Here is a 20,887-nt window from a genome sequence, read left to right as displayed (position 1 = left end):
ATGTAAAAAAAAATATTACTACTATCTTGCTTTTGCATCTATTTAAGTTTATGCCTTACTGATAATTGCAACTAAGATAAATAGTTTGTTGATTCAAACAATATATGCCATACTTGTAGTGGAAATACACCGTTCATAAATTATGATGATTCTATCAAAAATGGAACTTGTGTTGGCAAATGCAATGAAGGTTTGTATTATAACTCCACCAGCTACTGTGTAAAATGTCAAAATGGTTTCCCTTCTTACAATTAAACATCTTGCTTAGGCACATGCGATTAGGGTGGTTAAATACTTAACTTAAATGGGACTGCTTGTATTTATAAAGAAAATTGTACTTAGCTTATTTCCTAAAATAATGGTACATCACAATGCGTTTCTAATTGCAATTCAAATAGATAATTTGTTGATCTAACTAATAAGATATGCTATACTTGCAGTGGGAATACTACGTTCATAAATTATGATGATTCTAATAAAAATGGAACTTGTGTTGGCAAATGCAATGAAGGTTTGTATTATAACTCCACCAGCTACTGTGTAAAATGTCAGAATGGTTTCCCTTCTTATAATTAAACATCTTGCTTAGGCACATGTGATTAGGGTGGTTAAATACTTAACTTAAGTGGAGATGCTTGCATTTATAAAGAAAATTGTACTTAGTTTATTGCACAAACTAATAGCACAGCACAATGTGTTGGTAAATGCAATGAAGGTTTATATTATAACTCCACCAGCTACTGCTTATAATGCCAGAATGGTTACCCTTCTTATAATTAAACATCATGTTTAGGCACATGTGATTAGGGTGGTTAAATACTTAACTTAAGTGGAAATGCTTGCATTTATAAAGAAAATTGTACTTAGCTTATTTAATAAAATAATGGTATAACACAATGTGTTAGTAAATGCAATGAAGGTTTATATTAAAACTCCACCAACATACTGTATAAAATGTCAAAACGGTTACCCTTCTTATAATTAAACATCATGTTTAGGCACATGCGATTAGGGTGGTTAAATACTTAATTTAAATGGAAACGCTTGCATTTATAAAGAAAATTGTACTTAGCTTATTTCATAAAATAATGGTACTACATAGTGTGTTTCTAATTGCAATTCAAATAGATAATTTGTTGATCTAACTAATAAGATATGCTATACTTGTAGTGGGAATACTACGTTCATAAATTATGATGATACTAACAAAAATGGAACTTGTGTTGGCAAATGCAATGAAGGTTTATATTATAACTCCACCAGCTTCTGTGTAAAATGTCAAAAAGGTTTTCCTTTTTACGATTAAACATCTTGCTTAGACACATGTGAATAGGGTGGTTAAATACTTAACTTAAGTGGAAATGCTTGCATTTATAAAGAAAATTGTACTTAGCTTATTTAATAAAATAATGGTACAACACAATGTGTTAGTAAATGCAATGAAGGTTTATATTATAACTCCACTAACTACTGTGTAAAATGTCAAAACGGTTTCCCTTCTTACAATTAAACATCTTGCTATGGTACATGCGATTAGGGTTAGTAAATACTTAACTTAAATGGAAACGCTTGCATTTATAAAGAAAATTGTACTTAGTTTATTGCACAAACTAATGGCACAATACAATGTGTTGGTAAATGTAATGAAGGTTTATATTATAGCTCTAATAAATTATGCTTATAATGTCAGAATGGTTTCCCTTCTTATAATTAAACATCTTGCTTAGGCACATGTGATTAGGGTGGTTAAATACTTAACTTAAATGGAAATGCTTGCATTTATAAAGAAAATTGTACTTAATAGATGAACAAATTATTTGTAAACTAAAATAATATGACTCAATGCACTGCTACTTGTTCAGGTAATAGATAATATTTGAATTAAACTAACTTCTGCATAACATGTAACAACAGTTAGTACATTAATGTAAAAAATAATATACTTCAATGTGTTTCTAATTGTGATGATAATTAATTTGTTAACTCAACATCCTATTGCAATTAGTGCAATCAAAATTAATATGTCTCTTCTAATGGAACAGTTTGTGTTAACAGTTGCAATAATTCAGAATTTATAAGTTTATCTGGTAATAGATGCTTATTATCATGTCCCCTTTAATAATATTAAAATGTAAACAAAACTGCTTGTGTTAGTAGCTGCGGTATAGGAGAATATGTAGATTAATCTAATGGCTAAAAATAATGTAAAGTTTGCTCAAACTATTTACAAGTAGACACATCTAATTAGGAAGTTTAATGTTTAAATTAATGCAGTCAGCAATAATTGATTTATTATTTTACTTATAATTAAGTAAAATATAAATAATGTGTAAATCCTACTTTTTGTAAATCTAAAAAAATATCTGCCTCAAATAGCAATATTTGCACTGATACTTGCATTTCACCTGAAATAGACAATGGTTCTAGCACATGTTCTCTAAATTGCTCTTAAGGTTAATATTAATTCCCTAGTAATAGCACATGCTCATCAACATGTCAAAATTATATTTCTTCTGATAATAAATTATGCATAGAATCATGTGGATAAGTATTGGAAGTAGTAGGTAGTGAAAATCGTTGCTCAAAGTGCTAACCAGATGAATACTTTTCACTAAAAAGTTAATAAGGATGTGTAAAAATTTCTAATACTACTGAAAGTTTAACTTAACTTAAAAATTCTGTGATTTAAGTTATCAGCACTGGAATTAATACAGTTTAAGCACTATAAAAAGTTTAAGAATAAATTAATTAATATACTTCTTAATCATATGATTTAATTTTATCAAACATATAAAGTAAATCTTAAACAACGACAGAAGATAAATAGTAGATTTAGCAAGCTGTAAATGACATTTTTACAATAAATTAGTCTTTAGTGAGCAAAATTAGTACATCATAGGGTAAGTAGTCCGTTGTTACTGGATCTTCTTAACTAAAAGTTATAGGATAGACAAATTAGCCTGGATACAAATTTAGTTAAATATTAAATTCATCAGATATTTAAAATGGAAATACTACCTCATTACTTGAATAAGATACAAATTTAACTTCATCATAATAACCATAAGTTTTATAAATTGCTTATGTTAGCACGAATATGTATTGCTAATAGTATAGTTGTGCATAAAAGTAACCTCTGTTCTTATTAAATGTAAAATCCGTTTAATCATAGTAAAGAATTCTATAGTAGTCTTAATCATTCTAAATTATGTATGCTATTAAGTAAGATTAAAACCCAAATAAACTTATATGCTAAAATTATAACGAGTAAGGGGTCTTAACTTGGAGCTAAGGTTAAGTTTAAAATGGATAGATTGCATGCCAAATATCGTATAGTTCATCAATATATTATGATGAGTAGTGTTTACATGTTGATTAAAAATATTGTGATTCTGAAGATGAGAGTACTAAAGGATTATCAGGAGTGCAAATATTTGGAATAACATTTTCTTGTATTGCCTTTGTAGGTATAACAAGTGTTTGTGTTATAAGCTATATAAGGCGCAAAAAAAATTGTAAAAAATTTATTCAACTCAACTAACCTTAAGCTTTATAAGCAAATAACCTAATTACTGAATAAGGAGAAAAAATAGATACAGAAAATCAAAATTAAGCTAAAAAGGATGAAGCAATCATTTTAGATTAAATTGCGCTTGAATGATATTTTATATATATTATATAATATTTTTTTAAATTAAAGTAAATTTATATTTTTATATTTTTGTTTCTCACTATTGAATAATTTTTACACTTTAAAATAGATCAAATTTAAATGAATTACATTTTATCTATGCTTAAAATAATGAAATAAATTTAATTATTTAGTTTTTTATCTTATTCACTTAAAAAATTTCTTTGAATTAGTTTTTTCAAATTTTTTTGGATACAAATATATTTAAAAAATAAAATTGATATTTTTTGTTTTTTAAAAAATATTAATATTATTTTAAATTATAAAATTATAAAAAAGCATAAATATATAAATTATTATAATAAAAAAATAAATATATTTTGCCATGGATTTGTTCATCATCTTAATTATTTGTAAATTTAATCTAAAAACAGATTATAGTTAATTAAATTTTGCTAATAGGTATTCGTTATTTAAATTTAAATAAATCCCAAAACTAAAATCAAGAAATTATATATTTAAAAAAGATTTCAACTTTTGATTAATTTACCATACATTTTAATCTAACTCTAAGCAATAACTTCTAATCTTAATTCCTAAAAGCTTCAATCAATACTTCCCTCCTAATATATAAATTCAACCATAGCCTAACAAAAATTAAGAAAAGATACAACTGATAGATTCCTTATATGAAAATGTTTGCAAATATTTTTTTTTTCAGATATTAATGCAAAATTTATTCTCTTATAAATTAAATAGAAAATAAAAAGTTTATTTTTTTATAGTAGTTAAAACAAAAGGTTTTATATTTCTTGGCAATTATTAAACTCAAAATGAGCTTTGCACTTGAAAAATTATCGAAATATAAAATGGTTTTTTGTTTTTTAATATTCATTTAAGCTATTTTAAAAACATCTAAAATAAGATAAACAAATCATAATAATATTTAAAAAATATCTTACTAATTTTATCTATTTAGTTACAAAAGTTACTATTTTATAAAATCAAAAAGGAATAAAATTTAATATAAAATATAAAAATTATAATTTAAAATCTTAAGGTTGGGATTAATTAAATACTATCAAATGTGGTCATAAATAATTTTCTCACATTTTAAAATGAAAAGATATTATTTATTAAAGATATATATCCAATAATTATATGAAAAATAATCACATAGTTAAGATAATTAAATTCTTATGTATCTATCTTAAATTTTATATAATTTAATGAAAATCATTAACAAATTATATTAGAATTAAACAAATCTAAAAATAAAAAATAATATTTTTAAAAAGTGTATTTTCTCAAAAAAACAAATTAGATTACAGATATACTTACCAGTAATAATTTACAAAATTGATTAATAATATATCTTAAATTATATTCTCGTATTATTTTCCAAAAAATTCCCTTACAGATTTAAAAATTAACAAATTATATTAAGTATAAATAAAACAGTATTGCTACATAAAAAGAGCATTTAAATTTTAGAAACTTATATTCAAGGTAAATTATGTATTGTTAATTGGTTTAAATAATGTAAATATTTATCAACCGATGTTTACTTTTATCGTAAAAAGAATCAAAAGAATACTAATAGAAACATAGAGATATTGAAATCTTTTTTATGTATTTTATAATTTTTTTAAAATGTCATATTTTTTCTACTTGTTAATCTTGTTATTATGCTTTAGAGCTAAATTCCTATTAATGCCACTTATTAAATATTATAAATTAGATATACATTAAAAATAAATATATAGGAAGTTCAAAATACTTGATATATTGTTAATTTCAAGGATTAATGTTTTTCGAATTATTAAATAAACTAGAAAGGAAAATTTATTAGAAAAAAGTTGTATTATTATTATTTCATATTTATTTAGTTTTTATTATTATATATTGCTTTCAAAATTTGAAATAAATATAATATTATTTATAATTTTTAAGTCGAAAATATGCTTTTTTAAATAAAATCAAATAAAATATTTACAAAATGAGTTTCTTTATAATAGCACTCACTTTATATTACATAAGTAGTGATTAATTATTTAGCTAAAGCATTTTAGGTGAAATAAATTTTTTAAAAGATATGAAATTATTCCATTATAATTTAATTAAAAAATTCTAATTAGCTATCTAAGTATTAAATTGTAATCAAAGTCAATAAAATTTACTTAATAAAATATCCCACTTACTTGTAATTAAATAAGTTGAGTCACCCATCTCCTAATAAAAATAGTATTTAGAATCAATCTTTTGAAAAATAAAAACTATGGCAAATTACATCCAACCAAATCAAATCAATCTAGCAAATATCATTTAATTGACTACTAATAAGGAATATTTTTAAAAATATTTTAGTCTGTTCATTTTATTTGAATACTTATTTATCCTATCTAAAATATAAATATTTACAAAAATATTTGAGAGATATCTCAAATAAATTTAGGATCTGTAATCTAAATATCATATCTAATTCAAAGCTTGAATTAGACTTTTCATCTTATTTATTTCAGGATTTATTTTAGTATTTGTAATTATTGTAATAATTATAGTATTTGTCATATATAATTCATGATTTCATTTTTTTATCAATTTAAAGAGAAATAACAAATTAATAAAAAAGCATAAAGAATTACATAAGTCAAAGGTTAATCTTATAATTCGTTTTTAATAGATTATGTTATAAAAACTAAAGTATATAATAGTTTTTAAAAAATTATAATGTTTTATCTATAAAATCAGTTAGCATTAAAATTTCTAAAATAGAACTATTATTTTTTTTTCAAAAAGTCTATAAAAAAACTAAAATAAATTTTATTAATTATTGTAAAAGCTTGAAAAAACAGCTTTTTATAATCAGTTGTTTAGATTACAATTTTGTAATGTAATAAATAAATAAATATCTAAATGCATCAGTTTTTATTGCTCATGTTAATTTTTTTTTTCTTTTATATTTGAAGAATTAGTAATGATAAATAAATATAATTTTAAATTGATATTTTTACAGAAATTTAATATTTATGCTTTTAATAAGACAAATCTTATAAAAATTATTTTTGAGGAATATAAAACATTTAAATTACAAAAAGATATATAAATGCCTAATCTGAATAAGATATGGATTGATACTATTAAATTATAATAAGAAAGTCTCTAAATTTTTAAATAAATAATAAAGAATTCAGATATATTTTTGGATAAATACGTATTATTGTCTGTTTGATTTTGATTTAAGTTATTATACTCTTCAAAATTTGAAAAATTTTAACTCTAAGATACATTTTTTACTTTCATTTTTTTATATTAATATTATTTTAAAGAAAGCATAGTTATAAATTTAATTTTTTATTATAGATGAATTGAATTTTTTAAAAATTTCTTCTTTATCTTAAAAAAGTATTATAAATATATTCATAATTTATAAGAGAATATTTAATAGTTATTTAAGAAAAAAATTAATAACTTATTTAGTTAATTAAATTTTCACCTTATTTTTTCCTTTAAAATTTGAAGAATAATAAATTATAAATATATTTTTAAGTTCATATTATTGAGGAAATTAATTTAATATCTATGCTTTTAAAAAGATAAAATCTCATGAAAATTATTTTTGGCAAATATAAAACATTTAAAAATGATTACAATAAGCAATTTAAAAGCCTAATCTGAATATGATATGAATACTATTAAATTATTATAAGAAAGTCTCTAAATTTAAATAATTAATAATCAAAAATTTACTAAATATATTTCTATTAATACGTATTATTAACTGTTTGCTTTTCATTTGAGGTATTATACTCTTCTCAATTTGAAAATTTTTAACTCTAAGATACATTTTTTTTTCTATCATTTTTTTGTTTTTAAAAATATTTTTTTCAGATAATTAAAAATTTTTAAATTATTTTATAAAGAAAGCAAAGAAATAAATATAAATTTTACATTTCCTCTTTAAAATTATATATTTAAAAAAAAATATAAGTCAAAGCATAATCAAAGAAAATAAGAAGATGTATTTTAAAAATAACGAAAAATAAAATTAAAATTGAAATTTATCAATTAAAATAGATAAGGTTGATTATGAAATATAGTTGTTTACATATCAGTTAATGATGATAGTTTTATTTAAATCATTATTTCCCTAGTCGTTATATATTTAAAAAACTTTGCTAATAATTAATCTTTAACCACAAATTATTAAAAATAATGAGAATAATAGTAATAGTTTTTCACTGTTTTAAAACCAAACAAATTAATTTAAAACATATTTCTTAAATAACTTAGAAAAAACAGTGTGATACTATATTATTTATATATTTATATTTAAAGACTAAATATTTATAATATTGATCAGTAGATGTGAACTAAATGTATTATTGACTACTAAGTTGAAGAATTTAACCATTAAAACTAATATAAAATTGATAAAAAAAAATATTAGTTTCTATATCTTTTAAAAAATATATTTTGTTTATTTTTTGAAAAGAAGCTTGATTTGATTATATTCTTAAAACCATTTTAATAAAAGAATTACATATTTAACAAATAATTAACAATTAAAAACAATATTTTAAATTTAAATATGCAAATTTAGAGTTACGGGTAAGATATTATTTTTAATTAAAAAAATTTGATTATATTTTTAAATTAGAATTTCAAAGTCAGTATTTAGATATTTTATAAGTAATGGAATCTATATTCATATTATTCGTTACAATTAAAAATTTAAAACTAAATATTTACTTCAAATAGTCATTAAAAACTTCAATTTATAAAAATTAATTAATTAAAAATAATTTAACTATAAGGTAAAAATTAAAAAAATATGTAAAAAAAATTAATACTTCTATCTTGCCTTTGCATCATTATAAGCCTATGTTTTGCTTAGAATTGTGACTTAGATAAATAGTTTGTAGATACATACAATATATGTTATACTTGTAGTGAAGATACGCCTTTCATAAATTATGATGATTCTAACAAAAATGGTACTTGTGTTGGTAAATGTAACGAAGGTTTATATTATAACTCCACCAGCTACTGTCTATAATGTCAAAAAGGTTTTCCTTCTTATGATTAAGCTTCTTGCTTAGACACATGCGAGAAGGGTGATTAAATACTTAACTTAAATGGAACTGCTTGCATTTATAAAGAAAATTGTACTTAGTTTTTTGCACAAACTAATGGCACAACACAATGTGTTTCAAATTGCAATTCAAATAGATAATTTGTTGATCTAAGTAATTAGATATGCTATACTTGTAGTGCAGATACACCATTCATAAATTATGATGATTCTAAGAAAAATGGAACTTGTGTTAGTAAATGCAATGAAGGTTTATATTATAACTCTACCAGCTACTGCCTTTAATGTCAAAAAGGTTTCCCTTCTTATGATTAATCAACTTGCTTTGAAACATGCGATAAGGGTGGTTAAATACTTAACTTAAATGGAACTGCTTGCATTTATAAAGAAAATTGTACTTAGCTTTTTGCGCAAACTAATGCCACAACACAATGTGTTAGTAAATGCAATGAAGGTTTATATTATAACTCTACCAGCTACTGCCTTTAATGTCAAAAAGGTTTCCCTTCTTATGATTAATCAACTTGCTTAGACACATGCGATCAGGGTGGTTAAATACTTAACTTAAATGGAACTGCTTGCATTTATAAAGAAAATTGTACTTAGCTTTTTGCGCAAACTAATGCCACAACACAATGTGTTAGTAAATGCAATGAAGGTTTATATTATAACTCTACTAACTACTGCCTTTAATGTCAAAATGGTTTCCCTTCTTATGATTAATCAACTTGCTTTGAAACATGCGATAAGGGTGGTTAAATACTTAACTTAAATGGAACTGCTTGCATTTATAAAGAAAATTGTACTTTGCTTTTTGCGCAAACTAATGCCACAACACAATGTGTTGATAGATGCAGTGAAGGTTTATATTATGACTCCACCAGCAACTGTGTATAATGTCAAAAAGGTTTTCCTTCTTATGATTAAGCTTCTTGCTTAGACACATGCGATCAGGGTGGTTAAATACTTAACTTAAATGGAACTGCTTGCATTTATAAAGAAAATTGTACTTAGCTTATTTCATAAAATAATAACACAACACAATGTATTTCTAATTGCAATTCAAATAGATAATTTGTTGATCTAAATAATTAGACATGTTATACTTGTAGTGGAGATACACCATTCATAAATTATGATGATTCTAAGAAAAATGGAACTTGTGTTAGTAAATGCAATGAAGGTTTATATTATAACTCTACCAGCTACTGCCTTTAATGTCAAAAAGGTTTCCCTTCTTATGATTAATCAACTTGCTTTGAAACATGCGATAAGGGTGGTTAAATACTTAACTTAAATGGAACTGCTTGCATTTATAAAGAAAATTGTACTTAGTTTTTTGCACAAACTAATGGCACAACACAATGTGTTTCTAATTGCAATTCAAATAGATAATTTGTTGATCTAAATAATTAGATATGCTATACTTGTAGTGCAGATACACCGTTCATAAATTATGATGATACTAAGAAAAATGGAACTTGTGTTAGTAAATGCAATCAAGGTTTATATTATAACTCTTCTAACTACTGCCTTTAATGTCAAAATGGTTTCCCTTCTTATGATTAATCAACTTGCTTTGAAATATGCGATAAGGGTGGTTAAATACTTAACTTAAATGGAACTGCTTGCATTTATAAAGAAAATTGTACTTAGCTTTTTGCGCAAACTAATACCACAACACAATGTGTTGATAGATGCAGTGAAGGTTTATATTATGACTCCACCAGCTACTGTCTATAATGTCAAAAAGGTTTTCCTTCTTATGATTAAGCTTCTTGCTTAGACACATGCGAGAAGGGTGATTAAATACTTAACTTAAATGGAACTGCTTGCATTTATAAAGAAAATTGTACTTAGTTTTTTGCACAAACTAATGGCACAACACAATGTGTTTCAAATTGCAATTCAAATAGATAATTTGTTGATCTAAGTAATTAGATATGCTATACTTGTAGTGCAGATACACCATTCATAAATTATGATGATTCTAAGAAAAATGGAACTTGTGTTAGTAAATGCAATGAAGGTTTATATTATAACTCTACCAGCTACTGCCTTTAATGTCAAAAAGGTTTCCCTTCTTATGATTAATCAACTTGCTTTGAAACATGCGATAAGGGTGGTTAAATACTTAACTTAAATGGAACTGCTTGCATTTATAAAGAAAATTGTACTTAGCTTTTTGCGCAAACTAATACCACAACACAATGTGTTGATAGATGCAGTGAAGGTTTATATTATGACTCCACCAGCAACTGTGTATAATGTCAAAAAGGTTTCCCTTCCTATGATTAATCAACTTGCTTAGACACATGCGATCAGGGTGGTTAAATACTTAACTTAAATGGAACTGCTTGCATTTATAAAGAAAATTGTACTTAGCTTATTTCATAAAATAATAACACAACACAATGTATTTCTAATTGCAATTCAAATAGATAATTTGTTGATCTAAATAATTAGACATGTTATACTTGTAGTGGAGATACACCTTTCATAAATTATGATGATTCTAAGAAAAATGGAACTTGTGTTAGTAAATGCAATGAAGGTTTATATTATAACTCTACTAACTACTGCCTTTAATGTCAAAAAGGTTTCCCTTCTTATGATTAATCAACTTGCTTTGAAACATGTGATAAGGGTGATTAAATACTTAACTTAAATGGAACTGCTTGCATTTATAAAGAAAATTGTACTTAGCTTATTTCATAAAATAATAGCACAACAAAATGTATTTCTAATTGCAATTCAAATAGATAATTTGTTGATCTAAATAATTAGACATGTTATACTTGTAGTGGAGATACACCTTTCATAAATTATGATGATTCTAAGAAAAATGGAACTTGTGTTAGTAAATGCAATGAAGGTTTATATTATAACTACACCAGCTACTGTGTAAAATGTCAAAAAGGTTTCCCTTCTTATGATTAATCTTCTTGCTTAGATACTTGCGATAAGGGTGGTTAAATACTTAACTTAAATGGAAATGCTTGCATTTATAAAGAAAATTGTACTTAGTTTTTTGCACAAACTAATGACACAACAAAATGTATTTCTAATTGTAATTCAAATAGATAATTTGTTGATATAAATAATTATTGCTATACTTGTAGTGCAGATACGCCATTCATAAATTATGATGATTCTAAGAAAAATGGAACTTGTGTTAGTAAATGCAATGAAGGTTTATATTATAACTCTACTAACTACTGCCTTTAATGTCAAAATGGTTTCCCTTCTTATGATTAATCAACTTGCTTTGAAACATGCGATAAGGGTGATTAAATACTTAACTTAAATGGAACTGCTTGTATTTATAAAGAGAATTGTACTTAGTTTTTTGCACAAACTAATGCCACAACACAATGTGTTTCAAATTGCAATTCAAATAGATAATTTGTTGATCTAAATAATTAGACATGTTATACTTGTAGTGGAGATACACCTTTCATAAATTATGATGATTCTAAGAAAAATGGAACTTGCGTTAGTAAATGCAATGAAGGTTTATATTATAACTACACCAGCTACTGTGTAAAATGTCAAAAAGGTTTCCCTTCTTATGATTAATCTTCTTGCTTAGATACTTGCGATAAGGGTGGTTAAATACTTAACTTAAATGGAAATGCTTGCATTTATAAAGAAAATTGTACTTAGTTTTTTGCACAAACTAATAACACAACAAAATGTATTTCTAATTGCAATTCAAATAGATAATTTGTTGATATAAATAATTATTGCTATACTTGTAGTGCAGATACACCATTCATAAATTATGATGATTCTAAGAAAAATGGAACTTGTGTTAGTAAATGCAATGAAGGTTTATATTATAACTCCACCAGCTACTGCCTTTAATGTCAAAAAGGTTTCCCTTCTTATGATTAATCTTCTTGCTTAGATACTTGCGTTAAGGGTGGTTAAATACTTAACTTAAATGGAAATGCTTGCATTTATAAAGAAAATTGTACTTAGCTTATTTCATAAAATAATGACACAACAAAATGTATTTCTAATTGCAATTCAAATAGATAATTTGTTGATCTAAATAATTATTGCTATACTTGTAGTGGAGATACACCATTCATAAATTATGATGATTCTAAGAAAAATGGAACTTGTGTTAGTAAATGCAATGAAGGTTTATATTATAACTCTACTAACTACTGCCTTTAATGTCAAAATGGTTTCCCTTCTTATGATTAATCAACTTGCTTTGAAACATGTGATAAGGGTGGTTAAATACTTAACTTAAATGGAACTGCTTGCATTTATAAAGAAAATTGTACATAGCTTTTTGCACAAACAAATAGCACAACTCAATGTGTTGGTAGATGTAGTGAAGGTTTATATTATGACTTCACCCGCTACTGTGTAAAATGTCTAAAAGGTTTCCCTTCTTATGATTAAGCTTCTTGCTTAGATAATTGCGATAAGGGTGGTTAAATACTTAACTTAAATGGAAATGCTTGCATTTATAAAGAAAACTGTACTTAGCTTATTTCATAAAATAATAGCATAACACAATGTGTTTCTAATTGCAATTCAAATAGATAATTTGTTGATCTAAATAATTAGACATGTTATACTTGTAGTGGAGATACACCTTTCATAAATTATGATGATTCTAAGAAAAATGGAACTTGTGTTAGTAAATGCAATGAAGGTTTATATTATAACTCCACCAGCTACTGTGTAAAATGTCAAAAAGGTTTTCCTTCTTATAATTAAACATCTTGCTTATAAACTTGTGATTTAGGTGGTTAAATACTTAATTTAAATGGAAATGCTTGCATATATAAAGAAAATTGTACTTAATAGATTACATAAAATAATGGAGTACAATAGTGTGTTTCTAATTGTAATGGTTTTAATTAGTTTTTGAATTCTACAGGTCTTTGTTAAAATTGCACATCTAACTAATTTGTAGGTTTTGATGATAAAAATTAATTGTAGTGTGTTCCAAACTGTGGAGATGCATAATATGCAAATATAACTAATAATTACTGTACATCTTGTAATCCAACTTAATATCTTTCTTCTAACAAAACAACTTGTGTTAGTTTTTGTAATTAAGGAGAAATTCTTTCTCTATCTGGTAGAGCATGTTAAAATAAATCAGATTGCTAAAGCAAGTTATTTGTTTAAAATAATACTATGACCTAATGCATTTCTAATTGTAACGGTAAAAATTAATTTATTAATATGACAAACAATTTTTGCGTGACTTGCAATCAAGATTAATAATACTTTGGTTTAGATAATAATAATTAAACATAATGTGTATCTAGTTGCAGTGATGGTCAATATTTGAATTCAACAAATTATTGTACATAATGCAATAATACTTAATTTGTTTCTTCTGATGGAAAGTAATGTGTTAATTTCTGCAATAATTAAACAGAAGTACTTTCTTTTTCAGGTCGAGCTTGCTAACCTTTGAGTAGTTGTAAAAACAAATTATTTGTTAACTAAAATAATATGACTTAATGCACTCTTACTTGCTCAGATAATAGATAATATTTGAATTAAACTAACTTCTGCATAACTTGTAACAAGAGTTAGTACATTAATATAAAAAATAATACACCTCAATGTGTTTCTAATTGTGATGATAATTAATTTGTTAATTCAACATCCTATTGTAATTAGTGCAATCAAAATTAATATGTCTCTTCTAATGGAACAGCTTGCGTTAACAGTTGTAATAATTCAGAATTTATAAGTTTATCTGGTAATCGATGCTTATTGTCATGTCCCCTTTAATAATATTAAAATGTTAACAAAACTGCTTGTGTTAGCAGCTGCGGTAAAGGAGAATATGTAGATTTATCTAATGGCTAAAAATAATGTAAAGTTTGCTCAAATTATTTACAAGTAGACGCATCTAATTAGGAAGTTTAATGTTTAAATTAATGCAGTGAGCAATAAATGATTTATTATTTTACTTATAATTAAGTAAAATATAAATAATGTGTAAATCCTACTTTTTGTAACTTTAAAAAAATATCTGCCTCAAATAGCAATATTTGCACTGATACTTGCATTTCACCTGAAATTGATAATGGTTCTAACACATGTTCTCAAAATTGCTCTTAAGGTTAATATTAATTCCCTAGTAATAGCACATGCTCATCAACATGTCAAAATTATATTTCTTCTGATAATAAATTATGCATAGAATCATGTGGATAAGTATTGGAAGTAATAGGTAGTGGAAATCATTGCTAAAAGTGCTCACCAAATGAATACTTTTCATCATTTAATGGTTAATAAGGATGTGTAAAAATTTCTAATACTACTGAAAGTTTAACTTAACTTAAAAATTCCGTGATTTAAGTTATTAGTTCTGGAATTAATACAGTTTAAGCACTATAATAAGTTTAAGAATAAATTAATTAATATACTTCTTAATCATATGATTTAATTATATCAAACATATAAAGCAAATCTTAAACAAAGACAGAAGATAAATAGTAGATTTAGCAAGCTGTAAATGATATTTTTACAATAAATTAGTCTTTAGTGAGTAATATTAGTTCATCATAGGGTAAGTAATCTGTTGTTACTGGATCTTCTTAACTAAAAGTTATAGGATAGTCAAATTAGCCTGGATATAAATTTAGTTAAATATTAAATTCATCAGATATTTAAAATGGAAATACTACCTCATTACTTGAATAAGATACAAACTTAACTTCATCATAATAACTATAAGTTTTATAAATTGCTTATGTTAGCACGAATATGTATTGCTAATAGGATAGTTGTGCATAAAAGTAACCTCTGTTCTTATTAAATGTAAAATCCATTTAATCATAGTAAAGAATTCTATAGTAGTCTTAATCATTCTAAATTATGTATGCCATTAAGTAAGATTAAAACCCAAATAAACTTATATGCTAAAATTATAACGAGTAAGGGGTCTTAACTTGGAGCTAAGGTTAAGTTTAAAATGGATAGATTGCATGCCAAATATCGTATAGCTCATCAATTTATTATGATGAGTAGTGCTTACATGTTGATTAAAAATATTGTAATTCTGAAGATGAGAGTACTAAAGAATTATCAGGAGTGCAAATATTTGGAATAGCATTTTCTTGTTTTGCCTTTGTAGGTTTAACAAGTGTTTGTGTTGTAAGCTATATAAGGCACAAAAAAAATTATAAAAAATTAATCCAACTCAACTAACCTAAAACTTTATAAACAAATAACCTGATTACTGAATAAGCAGAAAAAGGAGATACTGAAAATCAAAATTAAGTTAAAAAGGATGAAGCAATCATTTTAGATTAAATTTTATTTGAATGATATTATTATATATATACTATATAGTTTTTTAAAATTAAAGTAAATTTATATTTTTTATGTATTTGTTTCTCACTATTGAATAATTTTTACACTTTAAAATAGATCAAATTTAAATGAATTACTTTTTAAATATACCCAAAATAATGAAATAAATTGAATTATTTAGTTTTTTTATCTTTTACATTTAAAAAAATTGTTTAACTGAAATTTAGTTAATATTTTTTTTAACTTATTATTATTTTTAGTGAATAAATAATAGTAAATAAAAACAAAACCAGAAAAGAAATTATGTTAATCATTAAGTTAAACAAAATTAAAATTAATTGAATTTTAGTAATAAAATAAATGTATTTAAATAATACCTTATTTTATCAGAATCAAATATTTTATACAAGATAAATCATCTTCTATTATTTAACATAGTTTTCTGAATAGTATAACTTTAAAATATAAATTTCATTTGTTAAGAGAAAATAGATAGCTTTAAATCAAATTTATAATTCTAATTGTTAAAATTAAATTTAAAATATCCTTTTTGGTAACAAAAAAATTAAATAAAATCGTTTTTATTAATAATTACAAATTTTTAATTTGAAAAAATGATAATAATTTAAATATTCAAAGTAAATTAAATAATTTTGTTAATTTTTATTATAAAATAAAATTTATTCTCAAAAATTATCTTTTTAAATATGGCAAATATACTCTAAAAGCAAAATCATTTAATATTCTATACTTCCTACCTAAAATTCTAAAAAATTAGCTATTAATTAAATGAAAATTATTAAAATCAATTAAAATAACACAATGTATGTTAATAGTTTCGAAAAAGGAGAATTATTTTATTAAAATTAAAACAAGTGCATAGCTAAAATATGTTCCTAATAGTATATTACTAATGATGAATTTATAGTTTAAACTTATAACTAAAAGTTTTTTAAAGTTTTTTTAAAATTATTTTTACATAATTCTAACTAGGAAGTATAATGCCTAAATCAGTGTATTTCTTAATAAATGGTTTTTTATTTTACTAACAATTAAGTAAAATATAAATAATGCTTAAATCTATTTTAATTTAAATCTAAAAAAATATAATAATACTTGTTCTAATATATGTATTTCACCAGAAATAGAAATTGATTTAAATCTCTCTAAAACTTGCACTATAAATTTTTATTAAGGTTAACTCCCTAATAAATAGCACATTTTAGTCAATCTGTCAAAAATAATTCTCATCTGACTATAAATTTTGCCTATAATCGTATGCATAAGTATTGGAAGCAGTTGGTAATGGTATAATTTACTAAAAGTCTTAAAAAAATGACTATTTTTCTTCTTCTAATGATTAACAAGTATTCGCTTAAAATTCAAATTCTACAATTTAGTAATTCAGTAATTTGAATGATAAATTTAAGAATTAATACAATTTGAGTATTATAGTAGTTCAACAAATTATAAGTTAGTACACCTCTTTTTTATATGATTCCGTCATAAAAAAAATATCAAGTAAACCATAAACAACAATAGAAGATTTATAATCAGTTTACCTATATGTAAGTGATATTTTTTAAATTAGCTTATCACTATCGAATAGCATTCGTACTATAAAGCAAAAAATCTATTGTTAAAGGATCTTCTTAGCTAAAAGTAGTAGGATAAGCAAATAAGCTTGAAACAAATTTAGTTAAATATTAATTTAGAAGATTTTTAAAATGGAAATATTTTAATTGTTAGTGTAAGATAGAATCTTAAATTTTTCAATGAAATGCATTATTTATTTATTACAGCAAAATATTTAAAGAAGTTTGCGAGTACTTTAAAAAACAAAATGGACAATCCAATTCATATCATAACTAATTATATATCTTTTGGACTAGTGTTTCGATTTTATAGTATAAAAATTAATATCTCATATTTAAATTATTAGATAGAGTATAAAATTTTTGTTATTAATTTAGATTTTTATTTTTTAAAAAAAGAGTAAAAGCTAAAAAATGCGGAGAAATATTATCTGAATTTATATCAAATTTAAATATTTATTAAACTTTCTTTTATGAATTTATAAATTTTATCTTTTTTTATAAGAAAGGGAAAAAGGGAAAAATAATTCAAATTTTTATAAAAAAATTAAATTAACTAAAAGAAAAAAAAAATTACAAAAATAATGATGAAGAAAATTAAAAATAAATTCTTTTTTTAATGAGTTAATCTCATTTTTTACTTATTTATTTAGGAATAAGCTTTAAATCATAAAAGTTTTTAAATCAACTGGGATAACATGCTATCTAAGCTTGCTATCATTATGCGATCCAATAGTTTCGCCATAGTTTTTAACTCAAATATAAAAGCTTATCTTAAATAATAAGTTTTCCAATAATTTATTAAAATATATAATTAGTATTTTTTAATAGAATCAGATTGAATGAATAACTAAAAGCAACCGAGCAGCAGAGAGATTCTGTATCTGATAGATATAAATACAATATTTTGCGAGCTTCTGAGATTTTGTAGATATGATCTTAAAAATAAAAAAAATAAAAAAGATAAATATTTAAATAAAAAAAATTAAATAAATAATGAAAAATATAAATAAATAAATAAATACAAATAAAAATCAAACATAAAAAGAAAATAAAAAAATAAAAAATAACATGCATAAAATAAATAACACCAATCAAAATAAAAAAATAAAATTTGAATAATAAATCACAAGACATATTTATTTTAATTTAGTATACATAACATTAATTAAAAGGATAATTTCAATATTTAATACAAATTTAAAATAAATTAAGAATAATCTTAATCCAAATAGCTAAATAAATGAATAATTTTTTCCATCATAAAGATTAATTATTTTGATTATTTTAATTACTTTTGCTTCTTTTTGCATTAAAATTAAAAATAGTTGTCTCAATTTAAAAATAAACAAAATTTTATTTAATTTCTAAAAAAGAAAAAATTAACTATTTTTAGAAAGATTTAAAAAAAATATTTGATTTAAGCAAAGAATTAAGTGAATATTTAATTAAATATTTATAAATCTTATTAACTATTATTTTAGTTTAGATAGTATCTGATTTTCAAATAAAATCTTTAATGATTTTTTTAATAAAGAAAAGCAATTAATTGAAGATTTTATAAACTAAGCATAAAAAAGTAAATCTATTTTAAAATTGGTTGACAAATAAGAAACCTGAAATTAGTATTTTTAAAAGCAAATTTATATTTTATTGAGTCTAAATAAACAAATTTACTTATTTTTATTTTTATAAATTGTTTCTAAAGCTGTCTCTAATAATAAACAATATAATAAGTGTCTTACATCACAATTAAATAATACAAAATCTTTTATAATTCGCTAATTTAAGGCGTCATTTATATTTTAATTGGTTATTATAGACTTTCATATATGATATAAAATATCTTTATCAAACTTTACTGTATTAAATTAATATTTTAGGTAATAATATAAGGAGGGGGGATTGATGGATACAGGAGAATCATATTAATATAATTTAGCAATATTTTAAGTATTTATTTCAATAAATATCTAATTCTAATAACTTTAATAGCCGACCTTCATTTTTAACTCTCTGATTTCCAATTAAATAGCATGATAATTTAAATTATACCTACAATATTTTCATTATAAAAGCTATCATTAAATTGAATTATTCCTGTCTATTATTTATTTTTTGAAAAAATACAAAATATATATATCTTTTTCAAAGTTGATTTTGGTATACATTAAAACTCCCCAAAGATAATACCAATTAAATTATGAATATTTTTCATTATTTTTTAAGCACAATTAAACCAATTATTGTGTTATTATATTAGTTTATATTTATTAATTTAGTAAATTATAAAATCAAAAATATTAACAAACAAAAAATAGTACATTTTACTCGTTACAGAAGAATTTAATGTAAATGATTTATATAAATTATAATCGTTTGCATAAATAATAATTAATAAGCATATTTAATAGAGGAAAACAATAATTTAATCAAATTTTTATATATTCAATAATATTTAATTCTTTATATGTTAAGCAAGTTTTTTAAAAATAATTACATCTTCTATAATTCAAGAAAATGAAGAAAAATAGAGTCATATATTCTTAAGCTATATTTATTGTAATTGAACGGGATATTAAAAATTTCTTACATTCAATTGCATTTTTGTTACTATCAAAGTTTTATTTTGATTTATTTATTCAAACCTTAGATAAAATTAGTCCATTAAAGTCAAATTATTTACATAAGACAGCTTATTATTATATTTCTATTCTCAATAATATTACTTAGAAATTGTTTTTTTAATTTAATTATCAAATGTATTAGAAAATTGTAACTTCATAGTATGTATTTTTTTTAGAAATGATAATTCTTAACTAAATTACTTTTGTTAGTGGTAAAATTTTATATCCACAATTTTTACTGATAATAAAATGAAATTAGTGCATTTTTTTTATTATGTAAATATAATAAATTCATTAATGGTTTATAAATTAAATAAAATATGAGGGTTTTTTTTGGTTTTTTTTTTTAAGAATAGAATTTAGAAATAGAACATATAATATGTATGAATGAATTAATTAATGAATTGTATGTTAAATACTGAATTATTTGAATGGATTATGATTATATTTATTTTTTTGTATAGGGGAGGTTTAGATTAAAGTTATTAAAGTTTTGAAAGGTTAAAAAGTATTGAAAACCTGACCTAGCTTTTACTATTGCAAAAGTATAATTCTAACTCAGTAAAGTTATAATTTAATTTAGGCTCATCAAAATTTAAAGATTAGGCTGGTCTTTTTATTCTGAGTACCTAAT

At 22.7% G+C, this 20,887-nt stretch overlaps 3 protein-coding genes across 3 annotated transcripts; all 3 read left to right on the top strand. All coding sequences in view use genetic code 6, as the record gives it.

Annotated features, from left to right (window-relative positions):
- TTHERM_01197010 (ubiquitin carboxyl-terminal hydrolase family protein) lies at positions 1-3,661 on the top strand (the record flags this gene model as incomplete). The annotated part of the gene is made up of 2 exons (XM_001020268.2): positions 1-904; positions 999-3,661. 2 exons carry the CDS (start codon positions 1-3, stop codon positions 3,659-3,661), a joined length of 3,567 nt encoding a protein of 1,188 aa, XP_001020268.2.
- A 4,804-nt stretch (positions 3,662-8,465) lies between these two features.
- TTHERM_01197000 (transmembrane protein, putative) lies at positions 8,466-16,046 on the top strand (the record flags this gene model as incomplete). The annotated part of the gene is made up of 1 exon (XM_001020267.1): positions 8,466-16,046. The coding sequence occupies one exon, from the start codon at positions 8,466-8,468 to the stop codon at positions 16,044-16,046; it is 7,581 nt and encodes a 2,526-aa protein (XP_001020267.1).
- Positions 16,047-18,559: 2,513 nt separating this feature from the next.
- TTHERM_001196975 (transmembrane protein, putative) lies at positions 18,560-19,045 on the top strand (the record flags this gene model as incomplete). Its single annotated transcript, XM_012798630.1, has 1 exon — positions 18,560-19,045. One exon carries the CDS (start codon positions 18,560-18,562, stop codon positions 19,043-19,045), a length of 486 nt encoding a protein of 161 aa, XP_012654084.1.
- Between the last annotated feature and the right edge of the window lie 1,842 nt (positions 19,046-20,887).

The sequence above is a fragment of the Tetrahymena thermophila genome (assembly GCF_000189635.1).
Source record: "Tetrahymena thermophila SB210 genomic scaffold scf_8254574, whole genome shotgun sequence".
NCBI lineage: Eukaryota > Ciliophora > Oligohymenophorea > Hymenostomatida > Tetrahymenidae > Tetrahymena > Tetrahymena thermophila.
The sequence above is the reverse complement of the archived record's forward strand: the minus strand, read 5'-3'. Positions and strand labels throughout refer to the sequence as shown.